The sequence below is a fragment of the Ambystoma mexicanum genome, chromosome 1q, assembly GCF_040938575.1.
Source record: "Ambystoma mexicanum isolate Mex_15411 chromosome 1q, UKY_AmexF1_1, whole genome shotgun sequence".
NCBI classification, from domain to species: domain Eukaryota; kingdom Metazoa; phylum Chordata; class Amphibia; order Caudata; family Ambystomatidae; genus Ambystoma; species Ambystoma mexicanum.
In genome coordinates, this window is record NC_090922.1 from 1,024,884,908 (window position 1) to 1,024,903,226 (window position 18,319).

The window sequence follows — 18,319 nt, forward strand, 5'->3', positions numbered from 1 at the left end:
CATGCAGGACCTCACGTGATACACGTGCTTCCTCTTGCAAGGTAGCACGTGTAACACGGAGTTCCTCCTGCAAGGCCTGGCTGGACAACCGCTGCACCTCCCGGCAAGCCTGTAGCTCAGCCGAGATGGTGCGCTCAAGCTGTGCAAACCTCTCCTCTGCCCGCTGCCTCTGGGACATCATAAGGACACCCAGAGTGGATCTGAGGGAGGCATACTCCTCCCTCAGGGCATCCATGTGCGCCTCTGCGTGAGCAGCAATTGCTTGACGCAGAGACGACATTTCAGCCTGGCGTGCCCTGTCTGAGGCCGCCATGCCCAGCCTGAGTGAGCGGGCCGTGGACCGTGCCGCCTGCTGCTGGAGTAGCACCTGCCGAGCAGGGGGGAGCACAGATCGGGCCACACGCTCCATGCTGTCAGCGATGTTCTCCATTGCTGCCCCCTGACGTTCTGAATTGGCAGTCATGTCTTGCTCCCACTCAGTATACAGCGGTTGCGCGCGGCGACCGCGTTGCCGGGCTTGACCCCTGCGGGACCCAAGGACCGGGGGTCCTCGCTGTGTTGGCACCGCCTGCGGCTGCACGACTACATGCCCCCGTCGACGTGATGTCCCAGGCACATCAGTGACTGGTGTGGAGGGTGACCCTGCGTCCCGATCCACCACGGGCGGAGGAACCAAGACTGTCTGATCCCTCAGTGCAGGGGTCGCAGACAGAGGAGTGTCCACATCAGAATCACTCACCCCTGACACATGGACTTGATGGTCATCCAACTCAACATGGACGTCAGAGTCGTCATCAAGGCTGGACTCATAGACAGCCAGAGACAGGATGGACTGCAGCACTTGGGGGTTTTCGTGGCCTACCACCCCACGACCCCCACTAGTGCCGGGTTGATGTGGTCTTACCAACCCTGTGTCTGGCATGACAACACCATCCTCTGCATCCATTGCGTCATCACCTGAAAAATAGAGAGGAAAGGGTCAGTACACATGTCAGAAGCACACAACACACACACACACACCGACAGCAAAGGCATCTGGCAGACATGTGACACACAACATATGACCATGCATGCATGCTGGGTCTACTTAGAATAGCTTCTGTGATCAGACCTGTTGAAAGGTGGCAGTTTGCATGGAAGTGGGTCTATGCAGTGCAGAAAATGTGTACGCCACTCACTACCTACATGTACAAGCACTCCATGGTGTGTGCCAGGAAATGTGAAGGCAGTGCAATGTCAAAATCAGACATCACGTGCATTGTGTATTCAATGTGTACCATGTCTAGTAGGCAAGCACCCCTCCACCCCAGTACCAAAGCAGGGATGCCTAGCATGGTATCAAAAGGCTGAGCATACACCTGTGTATTGACAAGCAGTGTTGACTGGCATCAACAGCTTAATGTGATTTCAATTACAACACTGCAAATGATGCTGGGACAGTGGGCAGGACACATGATGGAAGATCCGGAGGCCGGCCACGTGTGTAGAAGACACGACAGGAGTTGGACAGAGTCATTGGCCATTGAACAGGCTGAGGCCTGTGAGCCACACAGATTGTCAGAGCCTAAACATGTGTGCAACGCAGGACTGAGCCACAGTTGACATGGGGAGGCCGATAATATGGCAGGCAATGTATGTAACCAAGGACTCATATTACAGTGATCATCCAGTCAAGGACACATAGGGGCATGTGTGCAATGCACATGGAGCATTAATGGGCACTCATGTCCCTGCGGGACATCTGAGCCATGCACAGTACAAGTGGGATGCCCTGCATCGAGTACTAAGGCTGTACCACACGGCATATGTCTGGCAGTTTCTAAGCTGGAAGTTAGCATCTACACAGGACACATGAACATGAAACTACACATTGGCAAGAATGTAGCAGACCAGTGCAAAGGTGGAACTGGGGTGCAGAGTGGCGGTGGAGGGGCAAGGGGGCATGGCCACATGGAGTCCCGCATGCAGGCAGAGGAGACATGCATGACGGTGGCATTGCATTACTTACACATCAGAACCATGTACAGGTCACATGTAGCAGCAATCATGCACAACACATCCCACATGTGAAACACACACGTCCTCAACAACTACGCATCAACACTCACTGGACTGGGCATCAAAGTCCAGCATCTCTCCCACACCTTCGACCAATTCTGGTGGTATGAACTCCGCAACGAGAGCCTCATGCGGAGTGAGTTCTTCCTCCTCTGGTGCAGGCCCACCGCCAGTCACCAGAGTCAAGTTGTAATTTGAGGCACGCTTGGCCTTAGTGCTGCGCTTGATGTCATTCCAGCGCTTTTTGCACTCCTGCGCCGTGCGCACCTCATGGCCGAATGAACTGACATGTTCCGCCACATGCTTCCAGTGGGTGTCACGTTGGGCAGCCGTAGTCTGACTATTGGCACCCACTAGCATGTCACGGCTGTGTCCCCGCACGTAGTCCACGAGGAAGTCCAGTTCCTGCTTACAGAAAGGCTTCTTCCTCGACGTGCAGGAGGTCGTGGCTGTGTGTGGGGTCCCAGCCTGTGCTGCAGATGCAACCTTCCTCCTCTTGGACTGTGGCGCAGACCCTGGCTGGCTAATGCCGCCCTGACCAGTATGGCCAGTGGGTTGGGTGGATTGAGCCGAGGGAGTGGCAGGTGGAGGGATGACCAAAGGCCTGACTTGTGTCAGTGGCAGCTGGGTGCCCACTAATGGACCCTGCGCAGCAACATCAGCTGTGGCAGGGTCATTGACCGCAACGGTCCTGGTTGGCAGACTCACAACCGGGGTGCTGTTGGGTGCATCTGCCCCTGCACTTGCCAACACCCGGCTGTTCGGGGCAGCAGATGACATGACTGCCCCAGGGACACGTGTCTTGGTCTGAGCAGCCCGGCCTGCCCCAATGGTTTCCCCCCTGGCCTGTTGGAGATCTACCAAGGGCTCTTCAAGTGCCAACGCAGCCTGCGCTGGCAGACCCTGAGCCTGGGTGGCGGTGTCCACAACTGCACCTGCAGCTACCGCTACCCTTGGGCCCGTGGCAGTCGATGTAACGGACTGCCGGGTCATACGGGTGCCAGTGCCAGATGCAGGAGCTGCATCCCCCTGAACCACAGGGGGTGGTGGCATGGCTGCACCGACACATGGCACAACATTGTGCTCAAGTGGCGCACCCCTGCCTCTTCCCCCTCTGTGGCTGCCCTGGACACCCTGGAGTCCCCCTACTCCCTGGTCACCACGGCCACGTCCCCGACCACGCCCGCCACGAGGAGGACGCCCAGCTGAGGCGCCCCTCACCTTTGGTAGCCTCCCTACCATGGCACAGATGTTATAGTGCTGGCACAGATGGAGTGGTGCCAATGGGAGGTGTACAGCACAATTGACCTGGGCAATTGGGGTGAAGGGGGTGGGAAGCAAGATGTTAACAGCCCCCCTGCACCTGCAAGGCTGTATGTGACCCCGGTGATGTGTTGACGGGTCACGCAACGCTCAGGCACCCCAAAACTGCAGTAAAACCGTGCACGCAACCCTGCAGCCTACGTGCGTGGATTAAACCTCCCGCAGTACGCGGTGGCACCCAGTAACACGTATAACGCGTACGCGTGGGACACGCAGGCTACGATGACATCGAAAATGGGTGCGATACACAGGGGCACCCGCAGTGGGAAAAGGAGCGTTTGCGACTCACCGTCTGACTAGCGCGATGCAGAAAAACACGCGTAGCCAATACCCCCGCCAAAAGAAGAGATACGTCCTTGAGAGCTGTGAAGTAGATGGCGCGCGAAACAACTGGAAGCAGCAACACACGTCGGTCTCCACGATAGGCACGTACAGCGAACTGCTGGGCCCGCTCACCTTTAACCCGTGCTGAGGGAAAACGCACGCGCGCGTCAAGTCACATGCGGACGTGCACTTTTTCACGTTTGATTACGCGCATTACACGCGGACGTGCAGTTTTTCACGCGCGCACGCTTATGCATGGGCCCTTTCCTCCTATTACACGCGGACGTGCAGTTTTTCACGCGCGCTTACGCGCATTACACGCAGCGTGCAGATTTTTCACGTGCCTACTCACTCCGTATGAAGCTGGCCACGCGAAAACGCACGGAAGACCACGCTCCTGCCCAGAAGGACACTTCACTGGCCCCCAGTGCCCCAAGCAGCCTCCCACATGCCATCTGCTGCTGCCTGCCTGCCTGCTGCCACCGTGCCCTGCCATTTGGTGCCTGCACATCAGCCATCTGCAGGGGTCCAGTTGCTGTGTCCACCCCTGCTGGTACAGAAGAGTCCCGACTCAAATGACATCGCTCCACAGCCCAGCCCCAGGACCCAGTTGGTCACCCACTCCTGCCCCTGGGGTTGCCATGTGGAGCACAACCACATCTGACACCAGTTGCAACCCCCGGCCAGAGGGGCAGAGGGGCAGAGGGGCACCAGCTTCACTGCCACCGAAGTTGGTGTCCTGGTGGAGCAAGTCCTGGGGCAGTATGATGCCCTCTTCGGATCGTCCCGCGCCAAGAGGGAAGGACGGGAGAGGACGCGGAGGGGGTGGCAACCCGCACCATCCAGAAGGTCAAGAAGCGCTGGGAGGACTTGAGGTCAAGGACCCTCATGAAGGCCCGGCGCCTTGTGGAGGGGGGCCGGGGCCGCATGAGTTCCATCCAGTTGAGGGTCCTGGAACGCATACACCCAGCGCTCCACGCCCAGGTCCTTGAGAGGGAGACCCGTCTGGAGTTGAGCGGTAAGTGGCCAAGCATTGCTGTGTGAGACAGGGCATGTTGCAGTGTGCTGGTTGTCTGATACCTGCCTGTATGTGTGACATAGGCCATGTACGCATGTATGTGTGCAGGGACATCATGGTAATGCATGTGCGACCTGTAATGTGTGAACCGCATGGTTGTTGCATGTGTTTGAATGTGACATGGGGAGCCCTGTGCAGATTGCACACATGACAGCATGGAAGTCTCTGTTCCTGGACATGGGTGGGGGCCTGGTGGAGGCTGCCCCTGGTGGCTGGGGGGTGGGGGTGCTGGGAGACATGGGTGGGGGCCTGGTGGAGGCTGCCCCTGGTGGCTGGGGGGTGGGGGTGCTGGGAGACATGGGTGGGGGCCTGGTGGAGGCTGCCCCTGGTGGCTGGGGGGTGGGTGTGCTGGGAGACATGGGTGGGGGCCTGGTGGAGGCTGCCCCTGGTGGCTGGGGGGTGGGGGTGCTGGGAGACATGGGTGGGGGCCTGGTGGAGGCTGCCCCTGGTGGCTGGGGGGTGGGGGTGCTGGGAGACATGGGTGGGGGCCTGGTGGAGGCTGCCCCTGGTGGCTGGGGGGGTGGGGGTGCTGGGAGACATGAGTCGGACATGGGTGGGGGCCTGGTGGAGGCTGCCCCTGGTGGCTGGGGGGTGGGTGTGCTGGGAGACATGGGTGGGGGCCTGGTGGAGGCTGCCCCTGGTGGCTGGGGGGTGGTGGTGCTGGGAGACATGGGTGGGGGCCTGGTGGAGGATGCCCCTGGTGGCTGGGGGGGGGTGGTGCTGGGAGACATGGGTGGGGGCCTGGTGGAGGCTGCCCCTGGTGGCTGGGGGGTGGGGGTGCTGGGAGACATGGGTGGGGGCCTGGTGGAGGATGCCCCTGGTGGCTGGGGGGTGGTGGTGCTGGGAGACATGGGTGGGGGCCTGGTGGAGGCTGCCCCTGGTGGCTGGGGGGTGGGGGTGCTGGGAGACATGGGTGGGGGCCTGGTGGAGGCTGCCCCTGGTGGCTGGGGGGGTGGGGGTGCTGGGAGACATGAGTCGGACATGGGTGGGGGCCTGGTGGAGGCTGCCCCTGGTGGCTGGGGGGTGGGTGTGCTGGGAGACATGGGTGGGGGCCTGGTGGAGGCTGCCCCTGGTGGCTGGGGGGTGGGGGTGCTGGGAGACATGAGTCGGACATGGGTGGGGGCCTGGTGGAGGCTGCCCCTGGTGGCTGGGGGGTGGGTGTGCTGGGAGACATGGGTGGGGGCCTGGTGGAGGCTGCCCCTGGTGGCTGGGGGGTGGGGGTGCTGGGAGACATGGGTGGGTGCCAGGTGGAGGGTGCCCCTGGATGCTAGGGGGTGGGGGTGCAGGGGGACATATGTGTGGGGGCCTGGTGGAGGCTGCCCCTGGTGGCTGGGGGGTGGGGGTGGTGGGAGACATGTGTGGGGGCCTGGTGGAGGCTGCCCCTGGTGGCTGGGGGGTGGTGGTGCTGGGAGACATGGGTGGGGGCCTGGTGGAGGATGCCCCTGGTGGCTGGGGGGTGGTGGTGCTGGGAGACATGGGTGGGGGCCTGGTGGAGGCTGCCCCTGGTGGCTGGGGGGTGGGGGTGCTGGGAGACATGGGTGGGGGCCTGGTGGAGGATGCCCCTGGTGGCTGGGGGGTGGTGGTGCTGGGAGACATGGGTGGGGGCCTGGTGGAGGCTGCCCCTGGTGGCTGGGGGGTGGGGGTGCTGGGAGACATGGGTGGGGGCCTGGTGGAGGCTGCCCCTGGTGGCTGGGGGGTGGTGGTGCTGGGAGACATGGGTGGGGGCCTGGTGGAGGATGCCCCTGGTGGCTGGGGGGGGTGGTGCTGGGAGACATGGGTGGGGGCCTGGTGGAGGCTGCCCCTGGTGGCTGGGGGGTGGGGGTGCTGGGAGACATGGGTGGGGGCCTGGTGGAGGATGCCCCTGGTGGCTGGGGGGTGGTGGTGCTGGGAGACATGGGTGGGGGCCTGGTGGAGGCTGCCCCTGGTGGCTGGGGGGTGGGGGTGCTGGGAGACATGGGTGGGGGCCTGGTGGAGGCTGCCCCTGGTGGCTGGGGGGGTGGGGGTGCTGGGAGACATGAGTCGGACATGGGTGGGGGCCTGGTGGAGGCTGCCCCTGGTGGCTGGGGGGTGGGTGTGCTGGGAGACATGGGTGGGGGCCTGGTGGAGGCTGCCCCTGGTGGCTGGGGGGTGGGGGTGCTGGGAGACATGGGTGGGTGCCAGGTGGAGGGTGCCCCTGGTGGCTGGGGGGGTGGGGGTGCTGGGAGACATGAGTCGGACATGGGTGGGGGCCTGGTGGAGGCTGCCCCTGGTGGCTGGGGGGTGGGTGTGCTGGGAGACATGGGTGGGGGCCTGGTGGAGGGTGCCCCTGGTGGCTGGGGGGGTGGGGGTGGTGGGAGACATGAGTCAGACATGGGTGGGGGCCTGGTGGAGGCTGCCCCTGGTGGCTGGGGGGTGGTGGTGCTGTGAGATGTGTGGGGGCCTGGTGGAGGCTGGCCCTGGTGGCTGGGGGGTGGGGGTGCTGGGAGACATGAGTCGGACATGGGTGGGGGCCTGGTGGAGGCTGCCCCTGGTGGCTGGGGGGTGGGGGTGCTGGGAGACATGAGTCGGACATGGGTGGGGGCCTGGTGGAGGCTGCCCCTGGTGGCTGGTGACTGGGGGTGGTGGGAGACATGGGTGGGGGCCTGGTGGAGGCTGCCCCTGCACTGCTGGGGGGTGGGGGTGCAGGGGGACATGAGTGGGGGCCTGCTGGGGGGTGGGGGTGCAAGGGGACATGTGGCTTGGCTGGGGGGCATGCCCATGGTGGATGGGCTGCCTGCGGGACATGACCAGGGGTGCAGGGTAGTCCCCTGTGGTGTGGGCTGCCTGCAGAGGTCGTGGAGGGGGTAGAGGGGAGACCTGGGAGGACCCACACTGGCAATTCACCTCTTCAACTTCCCGCACACCTACGTAATACACTGCCCCACTCGCACAGGCCCAATCGCGTGTAGAATTTCTCGCGCACCCCTGAAATCCACGTACCCAGGCCAATCGCGTGTAGATTTTCTCGCGCACCCCTGTAATACACGTACCCAGGCTAATCACGTGTAGAATTTCTCGCGCACCCCTGAAATCCACGTACCCAGGCCAATCGCGTGTAGATTTTCTCGCGCACCCCTGAAATCCACGTACCCAGGCCAATCGCGTGTAGAATTTCTCGCGCACCCCTGAAATCCACGTACCCAGGCCAATCGCGTGTAGAATTTCTCGCGCACCCCTGAAATCCACGTACCCAGGCCAATCGCGTGTAGATTTTCTCGCGCACCCCTGAAATCCACGTACCCAGGCCAATCGCGTGTAGAATTTCTCGCGCACCCCTGAAATCCACGTAGCCAGGCCAATCGCGTGTAGAATTTCTCGCGCACCCCTGAAATCCACGTACCCAGGCCAATCGCGTGTAGAATTTCTCGCGCACCCCTGAAATCCACGTACCCAGGCCAATCGCGTGTAGATTTTCTCGCGCACCCCTGTAATACACGTACCCAGGCTAATCGCGTGTAGAATTTCTCGCGCACCCCTGAAATCCACGTACCCAGGCCAATCGCGTGTAGATGTTCTCGCGCACCCCTGAAATCCACGTACCCAGGCCAATCGCGTGTAGATTTTCTCGCGCACCCCTGTAATACACGTACCCAGGCTAATCGCGTGTAGAATTTCTCGCGCACCCCTGTAATACACGTACCCAGGCCAATCGCGTGTAGAATTTCTCGCGCACCCCTGAAATCCACGTACCCAGGCCAATCGCGTGTAGATTTTCTCGCGCACCCCTGTAATACACGTACCCAGGCTAATCGCGTGTAGAATTTCTAGCGCACCCCTGAAATCCACGTACCCAGGCCAATCGCGTGTAGATTTTCTCGCGCACCCCTGTAATACACGTACCCAGGCTAATCGCGTGTAGAATTTCTCGCGCACCCCTGAAATCCACGTACCCAGGCCAATCGCGTGTAGAATTTCTCGCGCACCCCTGAAATCCACGTACCCAGGCCAATCGCGTGTAGATTTTCTCGCGCACCCCTGAAATCCACGTACCCAGGCCAATCGCGTGTAGAATTTCTCGCGCACCCCTGAAATCCACGTACCCAGGCCAATCGCGTGTAGATTTTCTCGCGCACCCCTGAAATCCACGTACCCAGCCCAATCGCGTGTAGATTTTCTCGCGCACCCCTGTAATACACGTACCCAGGCTAATCGCGTGTAGAATTTCTCGCGCACCCCTGTAATACACGTACCCAGGCCAATCGCGTGTAGAATTTCTCGCGCACCCCTGAAATCCACGTACCCAGGCCAATCGCGTGTAGATTTTCTCGCGCACCCCTGTAATACACGTACCCAGGCTAATCGCGTGTAGAATTTCTAGCGCACCCCTGAAATCCACGTACCCAGGCCAATCGCGTGTAGATTTTCTCGCGCACCCCTGTAATACACGTACCCAGGCTAATCGCGTGTAGAATTTCTCGCGCACCCCTGAAATCCACGTACCCAGGCCAATCGCGTGTAGAATTTCTCGCGCACCCCTGAAATCCACGTACCCAGGCCAATCGCGTGTAGATTTTCTCGCGCACCCCTGAAATCCACGTACCCAGGCCAATCGCGTGTAGATTTTCTTGCGCACCCCTGTAATACACGTACCCAGGCTAATCGCGTGTAGAATTTCTCGCGCACCCCTGAAATCCACGTACCCAGGCCAATCGCGTGTAGATTTTCTCGCGCACCCCTGTAATACACGTACCCAGGCCTATCGCGTGTGGGGACTCCCGCACACCCCTGAAATACACGCTCCCCGCACTGCGTTTGCTGCTGCCCTTTGCGCTGGATTGGGGATTTTGATGGCTTTTTCCTGCGCAAGGGGCGTTCTTGGGGGCGTAACTGACGCTGCTGCAGGGTCGCTGCGCCACTCTGCGCCACGGCTGGTTGTGGATGTTGGAATCCATGAATACGCTGTGCGCCTGAATGTGTTTCGGCGCACGCGGCTGGCGCAGCCTACCGCACGCGCACACTGTGCGCCAGCCGCGTGCGCCACTTGTGCGCCGAATTCTATGAATTGGCCCCAGCATCTCTTTGTAGCATGTGAATCTATTAACAGTATTTCTGCTGCCTGATATGTACGATAATTTCATGCATTCAGCCCAAACCCTAGCCGTGAAGAGGATATAGAAAAACACATTAAAATATGTGAAATTGGAAATTCATAGTTGTGCACTATCTTAGCATTGGAGTGTTCATAGACATTTTCAATATATGTGTGAAATGTATACAGTATCAAAGTGCCATTTACATGTTTAAAGCTGCAAACCAAATCAGGATGTATAACCTCTTTGGAATAACATGGGTATCAGCCACATGTCATACACAGTTCCCGTTACAGGAATGCCCCTGTCCATACATAAGATAAAGTAAAAAAAAAGTGCAATATCCCTGACCAAACTCTAGATGGTGGACTAATTAAATCATGCAACTCTAAAACCTACAAGCCTACAGAAATACTATTACGGGTAAGTAATGTTTTCCGTACTAATAATGTTTTCAGTACTGTGTGCATATCCTCAATGTAATCTGGCCAAGACATACGTCTACTTGATTATCTTTCAGTATGCATGATCTAATACATTGACTTACTTCTAAGAATGTGGCTTGCAAGAACTCCACACTATTGGTACACTAGGTACATGCATGGTGTGCTTAGACAGTGGCTTGTATCAGTAATTCATACGACTGTTAACTATGGTGGGTTGTTTTACTGTTATATAATGTTGCCCTAATACATGTTGTGTTTAATTAGGAAATATAATGAGTCAATATATTTTTTCCTTTCAGTGCAAAATTCAACAGTTACAGAGCCAACATACATCTGTACATCTCCTGAAGAACAGCCTTACTTGAGGAGGAAAAAACGACCTCAAATGTTGGACTTAAGCAACTCTGAAATGGCAATTCGTAGGCCAAGACCAGCCAAACTGGACAGTCCTTCAAGTAATCGGTATGCAGGAGATTGGAGCAGTTGTGGTGACAAATACTTTTTGAACACAAGAGAAAACTTCACTAAATCAGACTATGAAGATGTCCCCTCAGAAGATGTTGAGAATGGAGAAGAATTTATGAAGGTCTATGCAGGAGAGAACGTGATCGATCATCCACAGCCTGTACCCAAAGAGCATTCATTTAAATCTTTTATGACTATACAAGAGATGGATTCAACCCTCGACCCCAGAGTAGACCTCCAGGATTTGCAAGAAAGTATTGATAATCTTATTGGGAGCTTAGAGCAAGAACTCAACAAAAATAAATTGACTGTAGCTTATTGAGTTTTTTATTGTTCCCCCATGACATACACATCCTTCTCATCTACTCATCTCCTCTCAAGAATTCTCATTGCTTGCTGCCTTATTCACGACTCATCATAAATTACCATATATACTCGACATTCCATTTGCTCCATGTCACTTTTCATTGTGTTTGTCTTTTCAACCCTCCTTATGTAAAATACCTTTAAGAAATGCTACATTGAGCTGCAATAAGTGCTTCAAGGTACGTTGGTCATGAGATACAAAATGCACTTACAAACTGTGAACTAATCGAAAAAGGCTTCTCCTCAACTATATTGGATCCTTGTTATGGATATTCATAGAACGCCTTGTTAATGGGACCTTGAATCGTGTATGATATTCCTCCATGAGGAGAACTGTTGCTGCTTGGCCAGTGTTTTACGGCAGGATATTTGTTAAATTGACGTCTATTGTTGACTTTGTTTTTGCGATGCAAAAGCAGGTTGAAGAAAAGTTTTTACAAAAGAAAAGCTTAAATTGTATGATAAATGTATTTTATGTATTAACACTATTCACTAATTATTTAAACACACACACCATTGTAAAACCTATTTTTCTAACCATATTATTGTATCTATGTATTTATTTAGCACAGTATTGTGGCTTGCTGATAATTGAGATAATATATGAACATGATGTTGGCCTATTTGGAATCATTCCCCTTTGAATAAACCAATGTTTGATATGCAGGAACATCTCCTTTTCCTCATCTCTGAAATATTTAACTGCACATTAAATTCTGCATAAATCTTGAATTTCTACCAAGCTTGATTAATTTCCTCAGCCTCCCATGCTCCAGTTTGGCCATTACCCCTATTTACACCCAGCATGTAGAGGAAGCCCAGGTCTTCTACCCTTTTATGGCAGAATAATGCTTTATTGATGGAATGTTTTATGGTAGTTTCTAACACCATCCAGTCTCAGCTAGTTGTTAAACCTTGTGTTAATGGGTGAGATTGCCTAAATCCCTTCCTCAAACATATACCTCCCGTTGGTCTTAGGGTCGGGATTATTTGCCACCCTGTCATTTCTCTGAAACCTCCTGTGATCATATGAAACTGCGATTTCTGTCTGACGTAGAAATGTTTTGTAATCTAAATTGTGTCCTATATCATGGATACAATCAGTTGTACTATATTTTGAGTGAATTTAAATATGCAATATGGTAATACATTTCAATATTCATTACATTTGTAAATACTCCTGAGCGTTATTTGGTACATCAAAATGTATTTTTGTATTGTTACTTTTATACCTACAAAATGTGTTAAATATGTAAAGTTATTACTAAACAAAACTGTGAGAATAGGGGAAATGAGTGGCAACTAGTAATCAATTTAAAACTGCAGTCAAAAGTATATGCTATGTATAATTTGCAAATCATTGTAATGTTCTCAGTTTATAATCTGTGTAGCTTATTTTGTTGTGATGTGTAGCAGATGCTCAGAGTATTGTTTTTTGGCTCGGCTGGATTAAAACATTGTTTGTCTAAATCAACTGGGCATGTCTATTTTTGTATGCAGTGAAAATCTATTTTTTAACTATTTTCAGTAGTTGTCTGAAATAATGAAAGTTCATGGCTCTGTAGCATGTTTTACACACTTTTTGGGTGTGAAAGCATGTCATGTAAATGTAATTGAAGTAGCTTTAACATGTATATCATTGGATATGCAGTGCACAAATGGTCCAGTTCTTGAAATGTTTGTTTTCAGTGTAATGGTCAGCTGACGTGCATAAAAGAAAAACATGACCTGTAAAACCTGTTACGACTATTTTGAGACTTTTCTGCAAAATGTACTTTGTATAGTGTAATTCATATTTCACAATGTTTGTGCCAATATTGTATGCAGTATCTGTTTCATTAAACAGTAATCTGTGGATTTCCCTCACCTCATGGATAGAGTTTGCATCTTTTAATTTGACAAGAGATGTATAGGTTGTAAAGTAGAAATAAACCAAAGACGACGAGCCTATGTGTATCGTTAATTCATGCTTTTGGGTTATGCGTCTGTTCCAGTGGTCGAAGTGTACAAAAACAAGTAGATGAACTATGTTCCCTACTGTCCTGTACCTGCTCCCCACAAAACCAATCACGATGCTCCCTACCACGCACAATACAAACCCCTAAACACATGCGACTGCTGTTTAAGGGAATGTTTAGTGTATTGAAGTGCAAGTTTTAACTTCTTCCTACACTTTTATTTTAAAATGTAGCCATTACAAAATGGTTTCTTTTTAAAATAAAAGTATAGGAACAGTAAAACCTAATTTAAAAAGTAGAGGAGCACCACTCCCAACCGCCCCCGCCCACTTCGACTATTGGTCTGTTCTAGATCAACATGCTATATACATAATCCTTGTGTCCAGTGGTTAGAAATTGGATCTTGCTTTTCCCAAAAGGGAAAAATGTGGTTGTTGGTATTTGTCTTCTCTGAAACGAATGCAGATTATATTGTACAAAAACCCAGGATGTCCCACAACAACATCTTCAGATTGTTTTTTTTTTTTTTTACCCACTTCAGGCACACATAGATTTTTGGAAAGGGAGAAAAGAAAGGAGATGTTAATGCACTATCCAGGACATTGTCGGCTTGTGTGCAAATGACAAAGGAGTTTCATTTTTGAGGCCTGTTAGGTATATGGAACATTTTTACTTCAGTGCCTGTCCTTTGTCAAATAGGCTGTTCACTTTGTCAATTTTCCCTGCAGTGACACAAATTGCCTCCTCTTTGATTTTTTTATTTGCTTGCATTGCAGTACTTGAAAATAAAAAAAGAGGATCTGCTGTTGCTACGGAATTTCTGTGATGGTAACTGAAAGCAGCAGTCCAACACAGAGGAGAGTGAACAGTTGCAACCTCCCAGAAAAATATAACTAGAGAAAAAGGGATGGAATACTTTAATTAAAATCATTGAAAACCTTTTGAAAGAGTTCACCCACATGGCCCTTTACCCAGTCATTAACGCAGACCATACTGATGTTACAGATCTTGGGGTATAAGGATATTATATGGGATCCACCATGAAAGAAAATGAGGGTTCATCTTAGTATTTCTCCTTTCCTTCCACTTCATCCTCTATTGATCTATTTCTTTCTCCTTGCTCATCTTCACTACCATCCTTTTCTCCACTCTCTGACCTGGGCACTGCTATTCTCCTAGGTCTTGCTCATCCTACAGCCTCTCGTCGTGGCCTCCTTCCCTTTTCCCTTATCTCCTCAATCTTTTATTCCCTATCTTGCATGTACCTTAAATATCGTTCTCGATACTTCCTGTTTTCCTTTTCTTTTCAAACATGCAGTTGTTATGCTGATCCTTACAAAACCTACCATGGATCCTACTGTTCCCTAGAATTTCCGCCCTATCTCTCTTCTCCCTATTTCCTCCCGGCTGCTAAAGCATGCTGTCTGTCTATTCAAAGGTTTCCTCTTACCCAAATCATCACTCACTCTTTCCTCCACTCCAATCTGTCTTATGCTCTTCTGACTCTTCTGAGACTGCTCTTCAACATATCTCTAATAATCTTCTTTCAGCCTGTCAATCCTCCATACTCCCCGATCTTTCTACAACTTTTGATACTGTTAGTCACTCTATACTATTTGCTATATTCACCCTCCCCTCTGACTATCTGGCCCATTCCTAAAATGAATTCAAACCTACTTATCTGACCATACTTATTGTGGCTCGGGCTAGACACATCTCTTCTCCTCATCCCCTTCTTCATGGAGTGCCTCAAGGCTCTGTACCCCTCCTATTTTCCCCTACACTTTTCCTTTATCTGCACTCTTCTCTTTCTATAATGTACTGTGCCACTTCTACACTGATGACTCAATTCTTCTCATTCTCCTCCTTCACTGCATTCTCTAGCCTACTGTATCTGTCTTTCTTCCAAACAATGTTGCATGGCCTCTCACTTTCTTCATCCTAACAACACTAAAACTGAAATAATTTTCTTTCCTGCCAATGCTCCACCTGCATCTCCGCAACCATACCCCATTCTTGGTTCACTTGCTTGTCTACAGCCTGAAATCTTAGCATTATTTTTGGTTCTTCTTTGTCATTTTCTTCACACATTTCTAACAGTGCTCGTGTCTACCATTTTCATATCTAATATGCCATGTGCTCGCTCTTTGTCATCGTAACTCTTATGATCTGCCGATTGACTCTTGTTGTGCACTCTTTGTCGTTCCTGCATCTCAATTTAGCCCTCTCCATTCTCTCTCTAGCCCTGCTATCCATGTTCTTTTCTCTCTTTCCTCAAGAACCTGCATTACCTTTTTCATTGCTATTTCCCTTCTTTCCTTTGATGTCCACCTTCTTTTTCACTTCGTCTCTGTCATCTTCATATGCTTTCATGGTCTTTCCCCACTTAACCTCTCAGCTCTTAAAACTCTATATCCCCCCTCGCTCTCCACAGCATTATGAATCCAGTGGAGTCATCATGGATTCCCTGGTCGGAAACCTCCTCCCATGTGGCTAAGGGATGGCAGTCGCTACCTGATCCTGACCCTGGGGTCGGTTATATGAGGGAGGATCACATGGGAGGACAACTGGGGAGATGTCATGACTTTATTGAATGATGCACAATATTTCCGCCTTTTCGCTTGAGGAAAACCCCATGACTTAATGGCTTATTGTCAACTAACAATTCCTCCCTGTAGAAGCAATCAACACATCTTTTCTTTACACTCTTCACGTCAGGCCCCCAATTTTGAGTCAGATACTCACCCCTCACACAACCCTTTCTGTTTCGAATATGCCTTCATGTGAAACCTTTGAGAAAAAACATCTATGAGTTAAAATACCCATGTCATTCATGGACTGCAACTCCCATAACCACTCAGATACTGAGACGGAGGAGGAGGGAGTTTGTGCAAAATGACAGGAGCTCGATGTACAGCCTGCAGGCTAGTTGTTTTCCCAATCCCTCCATGTGTAGGACATTTAAAAATGGAAACTTCTGTGAGAAAGACATGGTACCAGTAGTCCGACACAGACACAAAAGATATAGTTGCCAAACCTTTATTTACACACTCAGGATGGGAGTAATACCTATCTAACCCTAAATCTAAGAGGTGAATGCCCCCAACTGATGAAACTAAGGTCAGACTGTATCTAAAATTCCAAAAATAATAACCATCTGTGTCGCAACCTTTCCTATCCCTATTTCTATACGATAAGTAAGTGCTGGGTTGACCAAAATAACAAGTGTCCAAAAATAGTTCTTTGCAAGGCTTGAAGAGCAACTCTCTCCTGAGTTCAAGCAACTTAGGAAACTTCACAGTTCCTGAAATAGTTCGCAGTTCTTTAAATTCAAAGCACAATGCCTTTACTTGGTATTTTCTTCTAGTTATTTGCATGTGATTCATGGTACCTTCTGTCTTGGCACTTTCTTAAAGTTCTTTTATCTTCTGGGGTTCCTTTCCCCACCTTTAAGCTCCCCCTATGTCTGGGTGCTGTTGCTCCACCCACGATACGTCACACCACCCAGGGCCTTGGGTTTTTGGTTGCTCTTCCTTGTTGGGTTATTTTTCTTATCAGGATTTTATTTTCTCCTAGTGACTCACTGATTCAAATAACACAGTTAACTCAAGGCTTATATCTTCAACCTCAAACAATCTGTTGCACGCAAGTCCCACACTGCCTTTTCTCTTTGGGCGGTTTACTGGACTGCAAGTTCCATGATGCCTTTCATCGGGTTCATAGTACTTCACCCACTTTCACATTTAATTTTCACTGTGCTTGGCAAATATGTTTTCTGTGTTACTTCATCTGCATACAACCTCATTGGTTCTGTATTTCGTGGTGTCGCATGAGGTTACATTAAACAATACAAAGAGACTCTTTAAGACTTTCGAAACCATGCCAGTATCTTCTTTGGCATGTGACCACTTCAACTATTGCTCTTAATCTTTCATTGTTCATATATACCTTGGACTTCGCAGACAGTTCAACACTGGGCTCCCAAGTGCCATGCTACTTGATGCAGCTACAAAGTCTCATTAAACAATGCTTCTCTTCCCTCCTGGTTCCAGCTTTCCCGATACCGGCTACAGTCGAGGAATGTCTGCTCTGCTCTACGGGTCTCAGTGTAGCTTTCCAGCTGGGCAAGCAGCTTCTCATGCCCCTGAGACACTCCCAGGCAGCTACCCCATTACGGGATAACAAACACACTTTGCAATTTGGTGGGGGTGAAGGTTGGCGGCCTCCACACGTAACCTCCTCCTTTTCCTGCCTTGCAGCATTAGTAGGGAGCACCTGCTCCATGCCACGCCAGCGTTTTCCACCATTCAGTCCTGGGCTTCACTGGGTTCTTGGTCCTGCTCTGTGCACCATGGCTCCCATCTTTGTCTCGCCTTTTCCACCCTCTCGGACTGTCAGCATTTAGGGATCCCCTGCTGGTCTCAGCCACGCAGCCTCCCTGTACCTGTTTTGTGTCTTGTTCACCATCTCCTCCAAGTTTGAGCCTCCTCCCTTTATACACCTTCATCAGGTTAACATGCTGCAGGTGTGGAATCAAAGGGAAGGTTGCCTGACCTTCAATTAACTTATCTTCGTGACCTGCCTGATCTTTCCTCTGAAGGGAGCTTAGTTTTAAAGGGCTAGTTCTTTGGATTTTAAGTACCCTCTGTAGGAAGGCGTGATGCAGGGGAAACATAGGGTAGTTGGATGGAAAATGAGCATTATGGGAGATGTAGTGTCCCCTAATTATGTTTGTATTGAGGTTGAGGGATGGATTTGGTTTCCCATGATGCTTTTGCTTTCTTTTCCTTAAGGGGAAGTACTTGAGTGGGATGGGACTTTGATGGCAATGTCCCATGAAGACTGAGGGCGTGTCGGGTAGGGGTGTGTCAGAAAGGGGCGATACCATGTCTCACCAGAGGCCATTCCTCCCGCAGTCCCCAAGGACCCCCTGCCCAGGTGATCCTACCTCGCTTCTCCGCCCCCAGGGTTGGGATCCAAGCGTGATGGCCACCCTTAGCCACCTGAATAAAGAATCCCCGGAATCTATAAGTGAGGAGACCCTCAGGTTTCTCACACCGCACTGTCACGAGAAAAAGTGCTGGAGAGAACGTCAAGCCTCAAGCTTAGACTCACAAATGCTAACGCTGGAAAGCTGCCAGAACAAGGAGTGAGAATACGCAAGCGAACAAGGAGAGACACGGGGAGCCGAGAAAGAGCTCCTGGCAGATAAGGTGTTCGCAGAAGAAGCATTCTCCAGTCCAGACCAAGAGA

The 18,319-nt window shown here is 51.7% G+C and overlaps 1 protein-coding gene across 1 annotated transcript in view; it reads left to right on the top strand.

Moving 5' to 3' along the window:
* SYDE2 (synapse defective Rho GTPase homolog 2) overlaps window positions 1-13,058 on the top strand; it is a 253,053-nt gene extending 239,995 nt beyond the window's left edge. The window contains exon 7 of the mRNA XM_069641698.1: window positions 10,577-13,058. Within this exon, the coding sequence (XP_069497799.1) occupies window positions 10,577-11,064 (488 nt within the window). The 3' untranslated portion in view covers window positions 11,065-13,058. The remainder of the gene's footprint in view (window positions 1-10,576) is intronic.
* The last annotated feature ends 5,261 nt before the right edge of the window (window positions 13,059-18,319 follow it).